Genomic DNA, 20,584 nt, shown 5'->3' on the forward strand with positions numbered 1-20,584 from the left:
CATTTATTTTCTTTTTTGCCCTCCTCCCAGTGGCACAGTGGGAATCTCGGGTTTATTTGACACTAAAACCCTCTGTTCCATTCTGGCGGCTTTCACAGCACGTGCAAGTTATTGTTTAGCTTTGTGTTGAACGGTACAACAGACAGACAAACTAAACAATTCGCTTTATCTGTATGGCAGTTTGGGAATTTGTGTTAGTATGCGAGTTTTGTATTGTCTGTTATTTAAACAGTGTGCTAGTTTAAGAACGTAACTAATGATAAATGGATATTTATTGCCTGTGTAAGGTGTTAAGTATACAAATTTGTAATGCTGTTTTGTTGTCAACATGCCAAACGTTTTTGGTTTTAATATTTATATTAAAAAGTAATTTGTATCGTGTTCTTTACAACAGAACGTACATTACAACCGTTTAACCATGAAAAAATTACTGACTTTGTCACTTACAATGAGTGGACAATCTTGCAGGTCCAGGATCGAAATCTGGCATCAAACGGTGTTTGCCCTTTCAATCGTGAAAGTGTTATAATGTAAATTGTAATCCCAATGTCAGTTGGTAAAGAGTAGCCCAAGAATTAACTGTGGGTGCTATCGGCCGGTAAATATCTGTCCTTTCCTTGGTAGTTCAGTATTATGGGCAGCGGTGTATACACCTTACCAGCTTTCTCCATAAACAAACAAGCACCTTCACTAACCATTTTCTACCGATGAGATCTTCATTTTACATTATACTGAATATATTATGAATTTGCTTTTCATTTAAAGGAGTGATTAAAAAAATATATAGAGCGAAATCACTCATTTCTTTGTGAAATACGTGGACCTCCGTAAATATTAACGGGGCAAAATGCGATATTAATTGTATTTCATATATCTATTTTATTTTATTATTTTGTGAGGCGTATATGTTGTTATAAGATCTGTAATCGATAAAGTCATGGACTTACGATCAGTTTAGTGCAAAAATAGTTTTAAAAATCCGATGCGATTTCTGTCTTGTTTACCTTTGAGAAAGTTCTCGAAGGCTCATTCGCTAATAAGAAATTCAAAAGTAGTTTTGAACATCGTCAGCGGGCAGTCAAGCAGTGTTAAACTTTTTGTTTCTTGTTAACGTTTGACGGTATATATTATTAATCTCATATTGAATGTCATTCGCATGGAAAATTCGATTTTTTGAAACGCATAATATTGACTACTAAGGATTGTTGCTCTAACGGGAAAAAAAAAACAACGTACAGTCAGTACTTTACATATAGTAGCTCGCTCCTTCAATGCTTTGAACAGACCGTTTATAGTAAAGCATGAGGGAAACATTTAACGTTTATATACTATATTTAAAAATATCTACTTAATACATAAGAAACTTCGTATTTATTTTCTAGTCGAACTGTTAGCATCAGTCAACATGTTCTGTTTTATTGTCTATTTGTTATTAAGTTTATTAAAAATGTTAATAAACAGTCTTGAATTTAAAATATTTCAATTGTTTGTAACGTTAAGTATTAAATAAAGATTTGTTTTGCCTACATCAGCCGCTCTTTTTTTGGTTGGCCACAACAGTTTGCTTGTACAGTGCAAGCTCACTATATGTAAATATACACGTGTCGCACTCAATGTCAAATGCGCGCATTTTTTAAATATGAATATATTATTGAAACACACGTGAATGCGTTGTATAATTTATGTATATTACCTTTAAAGTAAAAATATTTGCAGTCAAAGAAAAACTAGTAGCTATGATGACGTCTTTAGGAAGCTCTGTAAATTAGTACCAACGAAAGCTCGAACCTTTATTCAGTACGGTTTTAAATCTACGATTGTCAAAATGTGCCCTTTCCAAACCTATAATTCAAATAGCGAGAGTATCATCAGCATAGTAGTTAACATGATACTTAACATGATATTTAAAGCAGATGCTCAAATGGGTTTCAGCCGCGGCTCATAGAATGGATGTTTGTTATTTTTCTCAAGCACAGACTTGTTCATCTCTTGAAGAGGCTGAGATCTGGTTATAGTTCTGAACTTATGAAATCAACCCCTTTCATTTCATGTATTTGACCACACCCATTATGTCACACATTTACTATAATCTTGCCTAAAAGACTTTCATTTTGAGGGTAGACTAATAAAGATCCTGATGAGTAAAATAATCGAATTTGATATACGCGCGCCCCACGTTTAACATTTCTGGCGCCTAAAAAATATAGCTAATGTAAAGGAGGGAGAAAAAATAATCTAGATTAAATTTAATCTTGCCTAAAATAATTTTGAGTGTCGCGGCTATTGAGAATTCTCTATTGTTTTCTGTATTTACGAACATGAATAATTACCTCTTTCTATTCAATGTAAATATAATTAATTTAGTGTAATAATTACTGTAGTTATCTTCGACACAATATGAACTCTTATTAGAAACTGATAGGTCAAAAAACGTACTCTTTCTACGCTGTGTTGAACTCTCAAATAATACTTGAAAGCTGCTATACCAACGGTGTTAGATAGGACTTCGATGCTCGACAAACGTGTGACGTAATAATAAGTGCAATATTAATAAAACCAGTGCAAAGTTTTTGAAAATGGGTTTTGAGTTGCTAAACTGTCAGCAGTCGAGAATAATACGCAGTAAAATACGGTAATGTGAAAAAACTTCAAATTTCAAATATTAATACAAAAAAAACTAATAGCGTCACTTCCCGCCACATGTGGCGAGTGGCGAACCCATTTGACAACACTGTACTTTATTGTCTTACATTAAATTAATTTTGTTTAAACTCATGCAAACAGGAGGCAATAATATATAAAATAATAATAATAGCGAAAGGTAAACTTTCTGAATAAGGCAGGGGTGTAACTTAAAATGGTACGAACCCACATGGATTTACGTCACTGTTCTAACGCATGCGTCATTAGGTAGGCATCGCACATAATTGCTGGAATCAGATAACGCAAGTGGAGATTGACTACATAATTTCCTCATAGAAATCCATTTTGTGGTGCTTTGCATTTAAGGAAGCATTGCATTTTTCATTCACTCTTATCGACAGACTGCTGTATCATCATAACTCGAGCTGGGTTATTGATTGTGTTTTTCGATCATTTGAAGTAGTTAAGTATTTTATCTTAGTCGTAAGAGCAATACAAACAGACAAAAGTAAGGAAATTACACACGTTTTTATTTTTAGTTATTATTTAAAGGAAGTTGAGAAACAACAACATTTGTAAGGAAATGTAACGCATTATCATATTTTTTTTATCTTAGTCGGGAAAAATTGCACGTTTATAATGAATACTGTTTCATGATATTTGTCCAGGTCTTTCATTTTGGTAGTTTAAAACAACATTTCATAACTGCATACATCAAGGTGGATTTGATTTAAAATAAAGTTTTGCTCGCATCGTTTATTAGATCAACATCTTTGTCCTGATATTCAACCAGTCAGTTGGTGCGTTTTACTAGTGAGTACTTTAAGAGGATGAAGTGCTCAAAAGTACTTCAGCACTGTGGACCAGGTAAGTTAAATGTAGTTAACCCAAAACAGTCGGAACTGGTGGCAAGTTAGAATAACGAACCCTGTGATGGTCATGTAAAATCAACTAAATTATATAATTTATTCTGGAAAATTGGTAAAATCTACCCATATAAAATTTGGAAATAAGTATAAAATTAGCCAGAGGTTCTGAGTGAAATAAACTGAACTACTATTAAACACAATTACATAAGCTATATAGTGAGAAAAAGACAAAAGGTAAAAACATCCCGTGAAAAAATTAAACTGTCAAGTTGCCCGGGAAAAAGAAACAATGGCGTAAGTCAAACTATCTACGCCGTTCAATTAAACCACTGAAATAATCTGTGAAAGTACCTTGATTAAGTAAGGTTTTGAGATAAATAACTAAACTGTAAATTAATGTGAATCAAATAAAATAATACGGTGTAATTTTGAAGGTTGTCCTCATAATACTCGAAAAAATGAACTTTAGGATGATCTATGAAAATGCCTCAGTTAAACACTGAGATAATACCATTTAATTCGATTAAGTAATTTGATGACACTTTATTTAGACTTTGTAATATGTGTTTATGTGAAGTTACGACTTACACACGAAGATTTACTTCGTCGTAAATTACTAATACCCCCTTCCGGTGTCTCAGAAACCGCCCTGCATGGCCAGATGGTTAAGGCATCCGACTGATAATCTGAGGGTTGCGGGTTTGCATCCCCGTCGCGCCAAACATGCTCGCCCTCCCAGTCGTGGGGGCGTTATAATATGACGGTCAATTCCACTATTTGTTGGTAAAAGAAAAAAGTAGCCCAAGAGTTGGCGGTGGGTGGTGATGACTAGTTGCCTTCCCTCTAGACTCTCACTGCTAAATTAGAGACGGCTAGCACAAATAGCCCTTGTATAGCTCTGCGCGAAATTCAAACCAAACCGATGTCTCACTAAAAGTCTGAGAGACTAAAACACTGAAAACTGTATTTTGATACACGCTGTTGGCACAGCGTAGATAGTCCAATTGGGTAGGATTTCGCTTAACAACGAAGAGTTGGAAAGCTTAATTACAGTAGGATCTGGCATCAGAAATTGCTAATTATTAGTCATAGAAGTTTGAACTAATTGAAAATTTTTCCGTCTTTTTAATATTTCTGTATTTATACATATCTAACTCGTGTTGTAGAATCAGACAAACAACCTTACACTTGCCTGTCCGCTCTTTGTTGGAAGGGATTTTTATTGTCGTGTTAAATTTGTTTCGCTTAGTTTGCTTCCGTTGTTAGAGAGGCTTTCTGACAGAAGGTCTTCTAGTAGAAAGCCACCAAAAATCAATTTGTTAATCCTTGTGAGTACCTTCCAAGTGTTACATGCTGGCTGAGACGTCTTACAAGTAGAAGTTGCGAAGAAATGCGTCTGGCCAACTGTCAAAACATTAATATTTCACGTGCATGTCAGTTTTAAAAGAGGGAAAAAATCTTTCTCCTTCTATTTTTTATCTCAAATTTTAGGCTTAAATTAATATTAATAATTTTTACGTATAATTTATTTTACACATTGTAAACGCCTTTTTTGTTTCACCCAATTTGCTAATCAGGATTTGCTTTTACAGTAAAGCGATTTTTCACGATTTTGTATGGTTATTTACAATATGTAATTTTGTCTCGTTTTTGTTCCGAGTTTAATATTTGTTTTTGAATTTCACACAAAGCTGCATTAAAGCTATCTGCGCTAACCATTTCTAATTTACCAGAAAAAGACTAGATTGAAGGTAGGTAGTTAACATCACCCATTGCCAACTCTTGGGCGAGTGTGTCCGCACTGCAAGCTGTGAATCTAGAAACTTAACATATTGAGGCATTATATTGTCATAGCGGATAACAATAAGTTGACAACCTGAACTGATAACGCAGTATTTAATTCATTGTTTTATAGTGCTAAATTAATCGTCTATTAACAATAAATGTAATCAATATTTTCTTAGCTATTTATATATATATTACTTTTAGTCTTTAAGTTGTTAGTAGTAGGTAATGTGTGATTTCGTTAATAAATCGTGAATGGTTTCATGTGGATAGATTAGCGTGTTAATTGGTGGTTCTCAGAGCTTATTAGGCTGAGATTGGTTTTCAATACCCGCGATGGGCACAGCACAACTTTGGTACTTTTTGCTTACCAACAAATAAACAAATCTTGCTGATGTGATTGGCTTGCAACCCCGCAAGGAGGCAGGCTTAATTTTGAAATGTCCAATTAAATACTTGTATTGGACGGATCCTACCTTGAATTTGATTCTTTTTCCTGAGACAGCAGCTATTATAAAAAATGAAGTATTTGTCTTTTCAGAAGTAAAAACCGTAATTTGTTGCAGTAATGGCTCACACAGAAAACGTTAAGAAAAATCTAATAACTACACTGAAGGAGAAATACGATTTTCTCCTTTTCCTTAGAGAAGAAAGCGTATTATAGATCGGATCCTACATGCGCGAGGTGGATTAATTTGTTTTCTGTCGTGTGATTCTTCACAGTTGCAGGTTGCTCCAAAGAACTTTCCAGAAAACTGTAATAAGCAGAAACATAACCGCCTTTAGCATTGTAAAAAGGTCTGCCAACATTGCTTACTTTAATATAATTCAGTTAAACAATGACCACAGTATGTTATTTACGTTCTAGCGCACTATCCCAATTCATTTCTGTTTGTTAGCCATTTTAGTATTCTAGAAGAACGAGTCTGATAATGATTTGAGCCTTTCCCTGTCAAATCTATATAGAAAGCTGTAGGTTTGTTTTCCAAATAATCTCGTCACCAACCGTGCTTGCCCTTTCAACCGTCGGGGTGTTATAATTGTGACGGTCAGTTTCACTATTGGTTTGTAAAAAGAATAACCCAATTATTTGTGTTAGGTGGTGTTGACTAGCTTCCTTTTTTATCGCCTGTACACTACTAACTTGGGGAAGGCTAGTCCAGACAGCACTCGCGAAATTCAGAACAAACCAACTTTTGTTTCAAATCTCTGATCCTTTAATGATTTATTCAAGAAAAAGAAGTAATTCATTAAATTTCTGGTATCTTGGTTTCACCCCGCCCCCTTTTTGAATTGTCACCGTATGTTTAATTAAATTTTCCTGTTCGTTAAGCTTGTTGATACCGTGAAAGCGTGTTTTTGTTGTTGTTTTTTTTAACATATGCAATCAAACCTGTAAAAGACACTCGAGAACTAACAAAATCTCGCCCGGCGTGGCCAGGCAGTTAAGGCACTCGAATCGTTATCTGAGGGTCGCGGGTTCGAATCCCCGTCACACCAAACATGCTCGCCATTTCAGCCGTGGGGCGTTATAATGTAATAGTTAATCCTATTATTCGTTGGTAAAAGAACCAACAGTTGACGGTGGGTGGTGATGACTAGTTGCCTTCCCTCTTGTCTTGCACTGCTAAATTAGGAATGGCTAATGCAGATAGTCCTCGTGTTGCCTTGCGCGAAATTCAAAAACAAACAATATTTAAAAATTCTGGTCCCCCTGTGGCTTATTCAAGCAACAATTTTCAGATATTGTTAATGAGATGAAGCAGAAGATTACATTGATAGTAAACTTTGATTACGTAATCAAATTGAATTATAATAACTGTTTTGTAATAGAAACAAATGTATAGTAATGATTTATTTAATAGAAGTATTATTTGTAGCTCAGTATTGTTTATTATTGTAAATTCCAATAATGAATCTGTCGGTTCGAAAATGTATCGATATTTAAGCAAGAACATTTTCCTTACTAGTTTTCTAATAGATAGTCATAAAGTAACTTTATCAAATCGTTTCAGACGTAATTAATGTATATTATAGTGACAGCCACCTTGGTTTATTTTAACTTCAAACACATTAGCCAGCGTTTAACCAACGTATTGGTGTGTGAAAGTTCCTTCAAGTCTTGTCACCTACATATACATTTCTTCTTTTCCAAATAAGATATTTTGACGTTTATTATTTATGTGTACCGTATTCTTTGTTTTGTTTCAACGTGCAGGAGTTATTTATCTACTTTATACTCGTAGTTCCCTATTTAAGAAAGTTAAACTGCAATATCTATTGTTCTGTTTGCAGAAGTTGGACCTACAGTATATTAGTACTGACTTTCTGTTTACAGAAGTTAGGGATTTACAGTATAATAGTACTGGCTTTCTGTTTACAGAAGTTAGGGATTTACAGTATATTAGTACTGGCTTTCTGTTTAAAGAAGTTAGGGATTTACAGTATATTGGTACTGACTTTCTGTTTACAGAAATTAGGGATCTACAATATATTAGTACTGACTTTCTGTTTACAGAAGTTAGGGATCTACAATATATTGGTACTGACTTTCTGTTTACAGAAGTTAGGGATCTACAATATATTGGTACTGACTTTCTGTTTACAGAAGTTAGGGATCTACAATATATTGGTACTGACTTTCTGTTTACAGAAGTTAGGGATCTACAATATATTGGTACTGACTTTCTGTTTACAGAAGTTAGGGATCTACAATATATTGGTACTGACTTTCTGTTTACAGAAGTTAGGAATCTACAATATATTAGTACTGACTCTTTGCAGACGTTAGGGATCTGGATCATACCACTACTGACTTACTGTTTACAGAGTTTAGATATATATATATATATAATACAGTAGCACTGCCTATCTGTTTACAAGAGTTTGGAATTTTAAACAAATGTTGGCTTTCTGCTAATACAAGTTAGGGGTCTATAATATACCAATACTGACATTGTGTTAACATAGTTGTAATATTCTGTCACTGAGTTTCTGGTTAGAGAAGTTCGGAATCTGTAATATGCTCCAACAGTTTAATAATATACTAGTGCTGGCTCTTATCCCAGAAACTATAATGGGATCAATAACATTCTAATACCGACCCTTTACGTTTCCAAACTTAAAAGTTGACACGTTATTCTGTAATAAGTAAACGTAGAATTGTCTGGCAAAAGCAAGCATCCAAAATGTGATGCAACTGTATTTTAAGAATTATGTATATAATTCAGGAATTAGAAATCTTCACCCGGTAGTTTATGCTAACATCTTTCTGTTAATAAAACTTCAAAATGTACCTTATGATTAATAAATTACATTAAATCAGGCTTTAAAAAATATTGTGAAAGGTCCATATTCAGCATCATACTTTTACAATCTTTCTAATAGGTAATGAATATTTTACGAAACTAAATTTAATAATTGTAACTGAAATGATAAACATGCATATATAAAACTGCTTGTTTTTGTTTTCATATGAATAGTTTATTATACTTTCTGCTCATTTCCCACACAAGTATATGCAGGTTTTACACTAAACTCCAGGTCGCACGCGAGATAAATCCCTCCGCTTCAATTGTATTCATTCACTTAACCTTTTCAGGCCTAGAACTTTGTACTGGGTGTGGGAAAACTGTTTCGTTTCACCAACAAAAACTGTAACATCAAAATCAAATCTCGAAGTTAAAATGCTTTTCTTGTACTCCTTCGAGTTTATAGCACTTTTTATTTAAGTTTATCAAGAAGGTGAAATCTGCAAATTGATCTTTATCGTAGTTGTTGATGATGGAGGTTCTGTTACTGTAAGTTTAAAAAATCCACTATATACAACACCATTTTCAACGAACAAACGACACGGTGTCATAGTGTTTCATTCATGTGTGTGATTGAAAATACTGAAAACAATTTCAGGGGTTTCGATATACGACTGTAAGAATTTGTTTATTTTGACAAGAAGTTCCCAAATTAACCTGTTCAGTGCCGTAGACCAAATAACTCGTCCAAACCAATCAGTAACACAGTGCCACGGACGAGTTAATTCGTACTCAATAAACTTCAGCGCTAGATGTCAGCACCATGCATGCATTTGACCTACATACAAATTGTTTCACTTTCGATCCAAAATGGCGTCACAACAAAAGTTACAAAATTATGAAGCATTAGGGTTTTATTGTAGCAGCTGAAATACGTGGCAGTCAACAGGCTAAAACATACATTTATTAAGTTATATTAAATATAAGTTTTATATTTGCATTGACAAAAACATGTTAAGCTTACACGCTAGAAATAGAACTTAGGATGATAATAATATGGAAGTCTAGATTTTTCTGCCTATATCTCCTGCCTACTTACCCCTCACTCCTGTTGTTTAACGGTCTGCATCTGCACCTTGTATTTGTGTGTAAGAATGTATGTAAATATGTGTGCGCGTAGCGCAAATGTAGGGAGTTTGTATATTTAACTATGTACAAGTAGCCGCTGTGTAGCGTCTGGTGAAATTGTGAAACATACTTGTTAATATCAACTGTCAAGATACAATATCAGAATAACATATTTATTTCTTATTTACATCAGTGATACAGATGAAGAAATGGTCAATAAATTACATACATTTTCAGATGGTACCAAGGTCTTGGGTATTGCTAGCTGTGAATAGGATCCTGCTGATCTATAAAAGGATTTAGTGAGTTGGGCAAATAAATGGCGGATGGGTTTTAAATATATCACATGCACCTGAGTTATCACAGTTTTAATTGAACGTTTAATTTGGTTGGGAATGTTTAACAGTGTTACGAAAGGAAGGTATCTTGGTGTCAGTAGTTGAACAGTCTCTGAAGCGATCCAGGAAGTGTGCTGTTGTTATTATTTCAAGTTGTATCTGTAGAAATATTAAATATATGTTTAAAGAGATGATAGAGGAGACTTCATTCGAGGAGTTGAAATTTCTCAATTTTTCTCTTGGATATAAGAAGAGTTGAGTGATTTGATTGTGAAGAGAACTGATGGTGTTGCTACATCGTCTTTGTTCATACTTAACAGTGAGAATAGTAGGACTAAGGGACACAGATATGAATTTAATAGAGTAGTAGTCATCTTTTGTTAAGACAGTTTCATTTTTCTAACTGGATGGTTGGCCTTTGAAATGGGTTGCCTTATGATGTTATGCAAGTATTACATTTACGTTTTTAAGAGAAGGCTTAATAAGTACGTGAATGATAAGGGCTGGTGGCTTTAAGATTAACAGTTTTAGTTTAGTGTAATGGATGAAACAGTCGTGGTGAACCAATAGGTGTCTTGTTGTGCCAAGACGTATTTTGTCTAATTCTCACAGCAGTGAGCTATTAGAGAAAGTATAATTAGATGTGCAGATAATATGGTTTTGTGAAATATTCACTGCTAAAATATTTATAGTAACTGCATTATTATTTAAGTTTGTAAAATCCGTGGTTCTTTAATATTAAATAACTTGAGTGTAATGTCGTGTCTGAAGAACAGTTTATTATTTTGTTAATCTAATGCACGAGTGTGTAATTTGTAATAATTTAATAAATTATTAAATAAGTAAAACAAAATAATCGGATTTATTACGTACGAAGATTTTCTGTGTATGTGCATACAAATATATTCGTAACCAGTTACTGAGCCTTTGTCAACAAACATTGAGTTAAAACTATTAAGATAACATCAAACCACAAGTGTAGCAAATATAAACTATTATTAGGCCTAAGATCGCAAGTGTATGTGGTGATGTAACAGTGGTTCTTTGATGATGGTATTAATGAAGCAGGTTACAGATGTGCACAGAAAATTAAACTATCGCGTTACTCAACCAGTAGATAGGCTTGTACGGATCCTTTATAATGTTTTCCAGACATCTATTGCTCACGCTTGTTCTTGTTGAAGAAAGTTATGTTTCCTTTTAAACACTAACGTATCTGATATTAAGGTCATGAAAATTCAGACCAGTTCATGATATTCTACAGTAGTTTATTTATACTGAATCAGAAAAATGACACCCATTTTATTCCATCACTTATTCTTTTAAATAAGTGAATCATTTTCAAAGACTGATATCGGGTCGCACTTTGTTGTAAACTGAATGTAGATATCTCTAAACCAATCACGACGCGCGAGTCTTATCGATCGTTTTGGAACCCACGGGAGACACACCGCTACTATATAAACGGTTAACAGACAGCATGACGTGCCATTTCTGTATAGTATTTGTTTGTGCATGCACTTTTACATTACTTCTTTCCTTTTTAATATTATTTACTCGTAGCTATGGCAAAACAAAAAACAAAAAAAGAGGTGGTTAAGGCACTCGAATCGTAATCCGGGGGTCGCGGGTTCGAATTTTCATCGCAATAAACATGCTCGCACTTTCAGCCTTGAGGGCGTTATAACGTGACGCTCAATCCCACTATTCGTTGGTAAAATAGCAGCCCAAGAGTTGGCAGTTGGTGGTGATGACTGACTGCATTCCCTCTCATCTTACACTGCAAAATTAGGGACGGCTAGCGCAAATAGCCCTCGTGTACCTTTGCGCGAAATTCAAATCACACCAAACCGTCTCTGTTTTATTTTGGTGAAAGTATTAGTAACCATACCAGTCGTCCTGAGATAAAACAATGACGTGATATCTATTCAACCAACATGTTTTGTAAAATTATAACGATACTAAATGTACGTGACCTTATAAGTGCCTATTTACAAAGCACATGAAGAATGAGCAGAAACTGATATTATGACTGTTACTGGATTTACTTACGCAGGGTGCCAGAAAGTGTTCCGTTTGGAAAAGTAAATAAAACTAAAATGAATATTAATATAATTTTTATTTGTTGTTTTTGAAGTTAATATATGTCATTATGTTACAGCCTGTCGTTTGATTCTTTTCGTGATTCATAATATGCACAGGTTTTGCTAACGTAACGAACGTTCGTTTAGCGTTCCATATCTTACGTTATTTTAGTGTATACTAACACCAGCTTTGTGCGAAATTCAAAAACAAACCCTTTGGCCCTTTTTCGGGAAAATAATACAAAATGAAATGATGTTTAAACATTTAGTGATTTAACCTAACATTCTGCGTTCACACGCGTACAGTAGTTTCGAATAACTTGAAATGTTAATAAATTTTACTTGTTCTATAAGTTAAATTTATATTTGTTTCTTATTAATCGTATTATCCCAGACCTTTAGAGATTTATTCGTTGTGTAGGTTTTAATTCGATCTTAAATAGTTTATCTTTGAAAATAAGTTTGAAATGTTAAAACACTAAACGTTGTATTTTCATACTGTAATGAAGAAATTATGTTGAAGCTTCTGCTCAGTTTCAGCTTTTAGTAAATATTCCTTTCAAAAATATGTACAATGTTCTTTTTTTTTACGTAAATATAACATTCTCGTCTTTCATAAATATTGAACTTAGATGTTCTGTCCCCTTCATTTAAAATTCCGTTTAACTAAATAAAATATATTTTACATACATACATTTTCCAATAATAACTTGAAAATATTAATTATAGGGCCCATAATGTCACCTCCTTATCTCACCATTCATAGGTCAGCCATGACATAATGGATGTGAATTAGACAAGTTTTAGGTTGAAATGTTTAACAGTTGTGAAAGTAAATCACACAAATACTTCACCTAGTGCGTCTTAGAAACATAGGAACTTTAACTTTGTTTATGCATATTTTTAAGTTTTAGGTTGAAATGTTTAACAGTTGTGAAAGTAAATCACACAAATACTTCACCTAGTGCGTCTTAGAAACATAGGAACTTTAACTTTGTTTATGTATATTTTTAATATTTATAATACTGAAAGTGAGTGAGAAATCATTTCTTTTTAAAGTGACAGTCTGTTTTATCAAGAAACATGACAAATAAGTAATCATTTTGTTGTTTTTGATATTTTTGGATTGTGAAAAGCTTTGGAAGTCAACTAAATTATAAAGCATAACTTTACATTAGTGATTTATTTTGCTTTTCACTGTCTCTCAATTGATAGCTGTAAGTCTACGGTGTTATAATGCCAAAATCTAGGGTTGGATTCTCCACAGTGAACAAAGCAGCTAGACCAATATGGTTTTGCTCTAAAATAGACTTTTTTTTCAAGTTTTTGGCTTTAATCTGAACTTAAAGTCCTGTAGTTTAATGTAAATTGTAAAGTACATAAACACTTGAAGTACCTTTTTCTGTTGTAGTGTTTGGATGGACTAAAGTTTAAATATTATTACATGAAAATCCCACCTTTATAAGAAGAAAAGCATTATATTAATGTGGTCTTTAATAAATACAAGTTTAAGTCACAAGGCAGAACCACTGAAGATATCATTTACAACACTTCTACACGAGTTCAGGAATGTTAAAAACTTTATTTTTGTTGTAATTTCTTGTTACCAAAAAATTACTAATTTATTTTTTCTTTAGGAGTTTGCCAGCTTGACAAAAGAATTAAACCAAGCAAGAGAACAGCTTCTAGAGCGTGAAGAAGAGATTAAAGAGCTGAAGGCAGAGAGGAACAATACAAGAGTAAGTTACAAAGAACTGATCATTCTCGCACTTTCTAGTTTGTGGACCACATTTCGGACTACCCCCCACTCAAACTCATCAGAATTATTGGGGAGAGTGCTATGAGTGTGAACCTTTAAGTAGAACCACCTTGGGTTTTGTATGGCCAAGTAGTTAGGGTGCTCCACTCATGATCTCTCAAGTAGCGGGTTCGAAATCCTGTCACACAAAATATGATCATTCTTTCAGCATTATTATGTGATGGTCAGTATCACTATTCATTGGTAAAAGAGTAGCCCAAGAGTTGGTGGTGGGTGGTAATAACTAGCAGCTTTCCTTCTAGTCTTGCACTTTAAATTAGAGATGGCTAGTGCATATAGCCCTTGTGTAGCTTTGCGTGAAATTCAAAACAAACCAAACAAAAACCAAGTTTAAGTGTCTCTCCATGTTCTATAGATTCACGATTAAAACCAAAAAGATCTAGACCTTCGAAATAAAATCTCTGTAGGTTTGATTGTGGAACACAATTGAATCTTAGATTTTTTTCTAGATTGTTTGCTTTGGTCCTCAAGATGCAAACTTAAAACTTGCTTGGTTTGTAAGGTTAGTTACTACTATACTTCAGTTTACTTGTCTGTCTACAAGTTTGAAACTTGGTTGGGCTCTAGATGTGCAACTAAAACTTAAGTTAAATAAGTTTAAATCTAGCCTTTATTCCAGAGTTATAAGGTTAAATCTTGCTCAAAACATTCAATTAAGAAACTCATTTCAATCCTGTAGAAATTAGATCTCAAGCGAGTTATATACACTCTGGTTTCAAAATCAATTGGATATTATAGCTGTGATATTACTGTTTAGATAAAGTCTTGAGAACCTAGGTTTAAATCTCCTGAAACAAAAAAGAGCACAACATTTAGCAATAACTGGAGAAAGTCTAGTTTGAAACTTGTGTATGATGTAATAAACATCTCTCTGTCTCTAGTTGTAGGAATAAAACTGGGACCATATGGGTATGAAGCAGACAAATTATATTGCTGGGGTATCGAAGCATAATTTTTATTTCAGTTGTTGTTGTTGCATTGCTTATAGCCAATCTGTACAGAACAGATCAAAGAAAAATTCCTCTAAAAATTAATCATAACCAAATATTAGATGAATGCACTGTCGTGCATTCCTCTTGATGATAGAATTAAATCTCTCAACTTTACACATGTACTTCCTCTCTCTTGAAATAGTAAGACTTCAAAAGACAGAAAAATCACATGGCAGAGTACTCACGCATTCTAAACTACAACTACTAAATCTGGTTTGTTTGAAGATGTAGTTTGGAAGAACGTTTACACAAATGAATTTATCATTTGATTCTTTACCTAGTCCCACACTGGTACAGCAGTAGTTCTACAGATTTACAATGCTAAAATCAAGGGTTTGATTCCCGTTGGTGGACTCAGCAGATAGCTCAATGTGGCTCTGCTATATGAAAATACACACACATTAGGCTTTACTATATGAAAACATACACACTTTACCCGTAGATATGAGAATCGAATAATAACTGATGAACCAATGAAACTGACAGACCATGTAATTTCTGTTTTGTAGTGTGATATTTATTTATTTTAATACACTCACTTAAGTCATGCATGTATAAAAAAGAAAAGTGAGTATTCTGTTGTTTTTTTTGCCATTCGTGTTTGTGTGTGAGTTGAACTCACCCAGGCTTAACAAAATGTTATTACAAAAAAAGACAAAAACAAATGTAGCTGAACAGAGTGCAAAATTTAAAAGTACAAAGATAGCTGTAAAGAAAAATTAAAACTTTAGTATAGTAGCACCTTGCAGAATTTGTAATATGCATGAGTGAACAATATTGAAAAGTATATACACCATCCACTGTTATAACTCTCTAATCATCCTCATAAAAAAAGTTGATTTTTGAGCTTTATTATTCTCATGATGTAAATCTGTTATTTACCAGATAGGTAAACTAATTTTCAGACAGTGTTGGTCCTTTTTGGCCCTCTTATTTCCACCTTCTGGTTTTCTCTTTTATCATGAATTCTGTGCTATAATGAAAAAACATTTGATTTCATTAATTCACCTACCTGCCATCATCAGTAAAGCTGACAAAACATGCTTATTTTTATGTTATCTATACCTGTCTTGTGCTATTTGGGAAATCAGAGTAATCTGAATGGTTAAATTACTTTTGTTTTACATGTAATAATTATCAACTAATTGATGTCTTACATTCTCTTCCAGTCTCCAGTTGCTTATTCATTATGTGTTGAGATAAGTAGCTCACATATGGGGCTTTAAACACATTATAATAATAAAGTATCTTGGATAATATTTTCTCGCTTAATAGCACTAGTATCCACCTGCTGAGGTTTTCTGTCTTCAAGATGAAATGTATATTGTAATCAAGATGTGCTTATAGCAGTGATATAAAAGTTAGCAAAACTCAATGACTTGGTACATCTTAAAGCTGTGTTTAATTATTGGATAATTAAATAAATTAGTTGGCTTAAGTGAGTTATTGTTATTCATTATTTTAGAACAGGTAGTGATATATATGTAAATCTGCTTGTCTCTGTTATTGTGTTTTTTAGGGGTTCTCACTTCATCTAACATCTCTTTTACATGTCGGTGTATCTATCAGTAGATTGACTTTGTCAGTTGTACTCTCTCACTACATTTTTATGTGATTCACCAGTCATGTCCATGTTAATTCATGTTTGTCATGTGTGTGCATATACAGATAAGTTATTTTATTTAAAGATGATGCTTTTCAAAAATAAAGAAAGCATAATATGAAAATAACTTTAAATTTTTCTTCATCTGATTACTGGAACATTTGGTGATTTTCCATCAATTAAACTTTCACTTTCATATCCTTTTTAATTCAAGAGATAACAGGTGTAGAGCTACCAAAATGTCCAGTTATGTATTTGATTTGTTTTTCTGTAAGAATTGTCACTTGAAACTCTTGTTTCTAGTATAAACATTTTTATTCTGTTTTGTTTGTTTTAATGCTATCCTTTAAAGTTAACAGATGTATGTTTAGAATATTCAGTCTTTTCTAACTTTTTTTTTTCTAATAGTTGCTGTTGGAACACTTGGAATGTCTGGTCTCTCGGCATGAACGTTCATTAAGGATGACTGTGGTAAAAAGACAGACTCAGTCTGCTGCTGGAGTTTCTTCAGAAGTGGAGGTTCTCAAGGCTCTCAAGTCACTTTTTGAACATCACAAAGCTTTGGATGAAAAGGTGAACTTAAAGAATCTTAAAAGTTTATAATTAAAAAACTAGTTAGTAACTGTTACATATATAAAACTTTTAGCAAATTTTCATGAAACATCAAGAAAATATATTTTCAGCTTAAGTTACATTGAAACCATAGCAACAATTTACTATGTTTAACAGTACACTAAGTAATAATAATTTTGACACTAAATTGACTATAAAAAATTGTAACATTTTAGTTGTTGCTGTGATCGTACTAGGAAAAAAAAAGGCTCCACTTTTATAACAACTGAATGCAGGTTAAGAATTTTTTTAGGACATGTCTTTATTGGAATAAATATCTTATTCCCTTTCTATAAAGAAATTTTTACAAGAAGAATGAGACAGCTGGAACTAGTTATGTTAACCACCACAACATTACTGCTAGTACATCTCAAGAAAGTCAGCTTTAAAATCTTTCCACACGATACAGCTTGGTCCTTTCTTGTAGTGACAAATACATTTGTGATAAATTAGCCACAGCATGCAAAGAACAGGATTCTATAATAAGTTTAGTGGAAAAATCTTTTCTAGAAAATGATTTTTGCTAGTAGCAGATTTAAATGGCATCATTTTGATGTTGCTAAATTCATTGTAAAAAGAAATAGGATTTAAAATATCACTATCTTTTGAAAGTGTAAAGCATTGCACTGAGTTAATGTTTTGTCTTTTGAAAGTGTAAAGCATTGCACTGAGTTAGTGTTTTGTCTTTTGAAAGTGTAAAGCATTGCACTGAGTTAGTGTTTTGTCTTTTGAAAGTGTAAAGCATCGCACTGAGTTAGTGTTTTGTCTTTTGAAAGTGTAAAGCATCGCACTGAGTTAGTGTTTTGTCTTTTGAAAGTGTAAAGCATCGCACTGAGTTAGTGTTTTGTCTTTTGAAAGTGTAAAGCATCGCACTGAGTTAATGTTTTGTCTTTTGAAAGTGTAAAGCATCGCACTGAGTTAGTGTTTTGTCCTGAAGTCTTGTTTCTTATATTATCATTGATATTTAGTTAATACTATACAAGTTAAATACTTATTTTATGTTGGAAGAAAGAGTTACTTTTCTATCTATGTGTGCATAGTTTGGCATTACTATGTGTATGTGTGGCTTTACAAGATTTAAAAAAATGCTGTTCCAAACAGTGTTGAGGTTTAAATCAATAAGTTGTGATATCACAATGTATTAAATTTGTTTTTGTTGTTTTTTTAGAATATTTTTTTTAGAATAACCCAGCTTAGATAAATATATTTAAGTTTTATGCAAAAACTTATTACTGTTAGTAGATTAAAAAACATTAAATATATTAGATAAAAGTATCCTTAAGTTTTTATTGATTGTAATGATGTTGCTGAATCAGTAGTTATTACCAGATTTGGTGCTTAGAGAACCAAGCGTGTTATAACTCGGCATTAAATCATTTAAATTGCAGCTTAAAACAGCTTAAAGTTGTGGTGCTTTAAAACCTATGTGAAGGGAACTGATGATTTGTAGCTATATTTAAATATATTTTCCTGTTAGCATAATGGATGCTTTTTGGATCTGTCATACATCATCTTGTAAAACCAATAGGCACCAACTATGTGTAATACTTATAGTATTGTACACATAAATTGGGTAACTTTCTGAGGTTGTAAAACATAAATGGAATTTGTGAGGGACATAAATATGAACAGTGATTACCCCACATCAAAATTCAACAACTGTAGCAGCCCCAACCGTGCACTGAAACACACACACTCAGTGAAAACTTGACTTTGAACATAAACGTTTTACCATTGCTTATGACTTTTATTCTTTACCCTGTTCTCCAGTTACCATACTGACAATTAAATAAAAATGATCAGGTAATGCAGAAGTCTGTGGGTTTTAAAATTTAAAATTTTAAGACTATTTTTTTATTTAATTTTATGAGCAACTGGTGTTTTAAAAAAAGAAAACCTGCTTATTGCATAGTTTGTAGTTTTTATTCTGTAAACACTTTAAGTTTATGACATTTAAATTTTTCATATATTGGTTATTTTATGATGCCAACTATTAAAATATGAGTAGCTAGAAGGCAGTACCAAGAAATAGTTACTACTTCTGTCGCATTATAAGCCTAACATAAATTTCAGTTTTGAAAGAGAGTGAGTAAACATTATTATTTGAATTTTCAACCTGTCTACAACAGACTGTGATAGTTGGAGTACTTTATTGTAAGTAAAAAGACAAAAAAAGGCATAATTCCCACATTTCTTAGCCAGGGAAAATTTCTTCAATATGCAGTTGTCAACAAATGCAGCCAACTGTTTATCATCATGTTAACAGAACTTGGAACTTTTTTTTAGAAATGCAACATACTTCTACCTTGTAAAGGAGTTAACATTGGACTCACCTTCATCACCATTACCTAGGTAATACTACCATATCACCCACTCTAGACACAGCTGTGGATTCATATATATCTGAAATAGCATGGCCAGATGCTGAGACAAATTTCCAGAATTGATTGACAGACAATATACAGCAGTACATTTCATAAGACAAATAGGATATAATGAGAAGCACTGAACACGATAGTTATCAAGACAACCAACTCTTATACTTTTAAGAGTTTCCAGAGAACCCACAGATAAGAGTGAATACTTCTCTATAAATCAAACCACCCCAACAGCTTAAATATAGAAGCTGTAGACAGACTAGTTTCATGACTAAACATGGTTTGTAGTATAGAAGGTGCTGAAAGAAGGAGGGAAATACATCACTATAACCCTCCTTAAGGGAAATATTCCATCACTATAACCCTTTGCCTGTAATAATTCATTCAAGAACCTAATGAAGGCCCAACATTGCTTATAAAATTCCATCAGAATCAAATAGTCCAACAAAATCAGAATTCAGAAGTATTGTAGACATTCAAGACTGTCAATGCATCAACAATAACCTATTGTCAGAAGACATCATAAAATGATATGGAATAACACTATGTAACACATTTTGTTTCTGGATAGTATGTGTTATTTCTTAATTGCATATGATGTACAGAAACTGGCCATTATTCCCTTCAAACTTTGCTTTTGTGACCTGGATAATGAAATTTAGAAATTAGCCTATTTTTACATGTAAAATCGGGCAAATTTGTACATTTTCATTTACATAAGGTCTGAATAAAACAACATGTGAATCAAGATTTACATGTATTTATACTAAAGTTATACAAAAATGAACAAAAATGTTTAGAAGTAAGTAGTTTTTTGAGACTTGTGACTGTAATGTAAATCACTTTCACGTATCGGTTCCAAAATATAGTCTCCCATCATGTTTTCGTTATACACTCCCAAGTCACAAAAGCAACGTTTGAAGAGAAAAATAGGTCTTTTCCATTTACTTTAGGCATAAGCAATTGGGAAATAACACTTTTTGCCCAGGAATAAGAAAAAGTAAACATTTTGTTACATATTGTAATGCTAAAGTAAAGGGGGTATAGACCACAGAATAAAAAGATAAAAGAAATATTCTGCA

General features: G+C 33.0%; 1 protein-coding gene across 10 annotated transcripts in view; it reads left to right on the forward strand.

The window, feature by feature from the left end:
• Positions 1 to 20,584, forward strand: part of Liprin-alpha (PTPRF interacting protein alpha) — a 303,577-nt gene that overhangs the window by 229,128 nt on the left and 53,865 nt on the right. For all 10 annotated transcript variants that reach the window (XR_013030960.1, XM_076512547.1, XM_076512546.1 and 7 more), the window contains 2 exons: positions 13,736 to 13,837; positions 16,921 to 17,085. Coding sequence is in view for 9 of the 10 variants with exons in the window: in XM_076512547.1 (XP_076368662.1) it covers positions 13,736 to 13,837; positions 16,921 to 17,085 (267 nt within the window). In the remaining variant the exon portion in view is untranslated. The remainder of the gene's footprint in view (positions 1 to 13,735; positions 13,838 to 16,920; positions 17,086 to 20,584) is intronic.

The sequence above is a fragment of the Tachypleus tridentatus genome, chromosome 7, assembly GCF_004210375.1.
Source record: "Tachypleus tridentatus isolate NWPU-2018 chromosome 7, ASM421037v1, whole genome shotgun sequence".
NCBI classification, from domain to species: domain Eukaryota; kingdom Metazoa; phylum Arthropoda; class Merostomata; order Xiphosura; family Limulidae; genus Tachypleus; species Tachypleus tridentatus.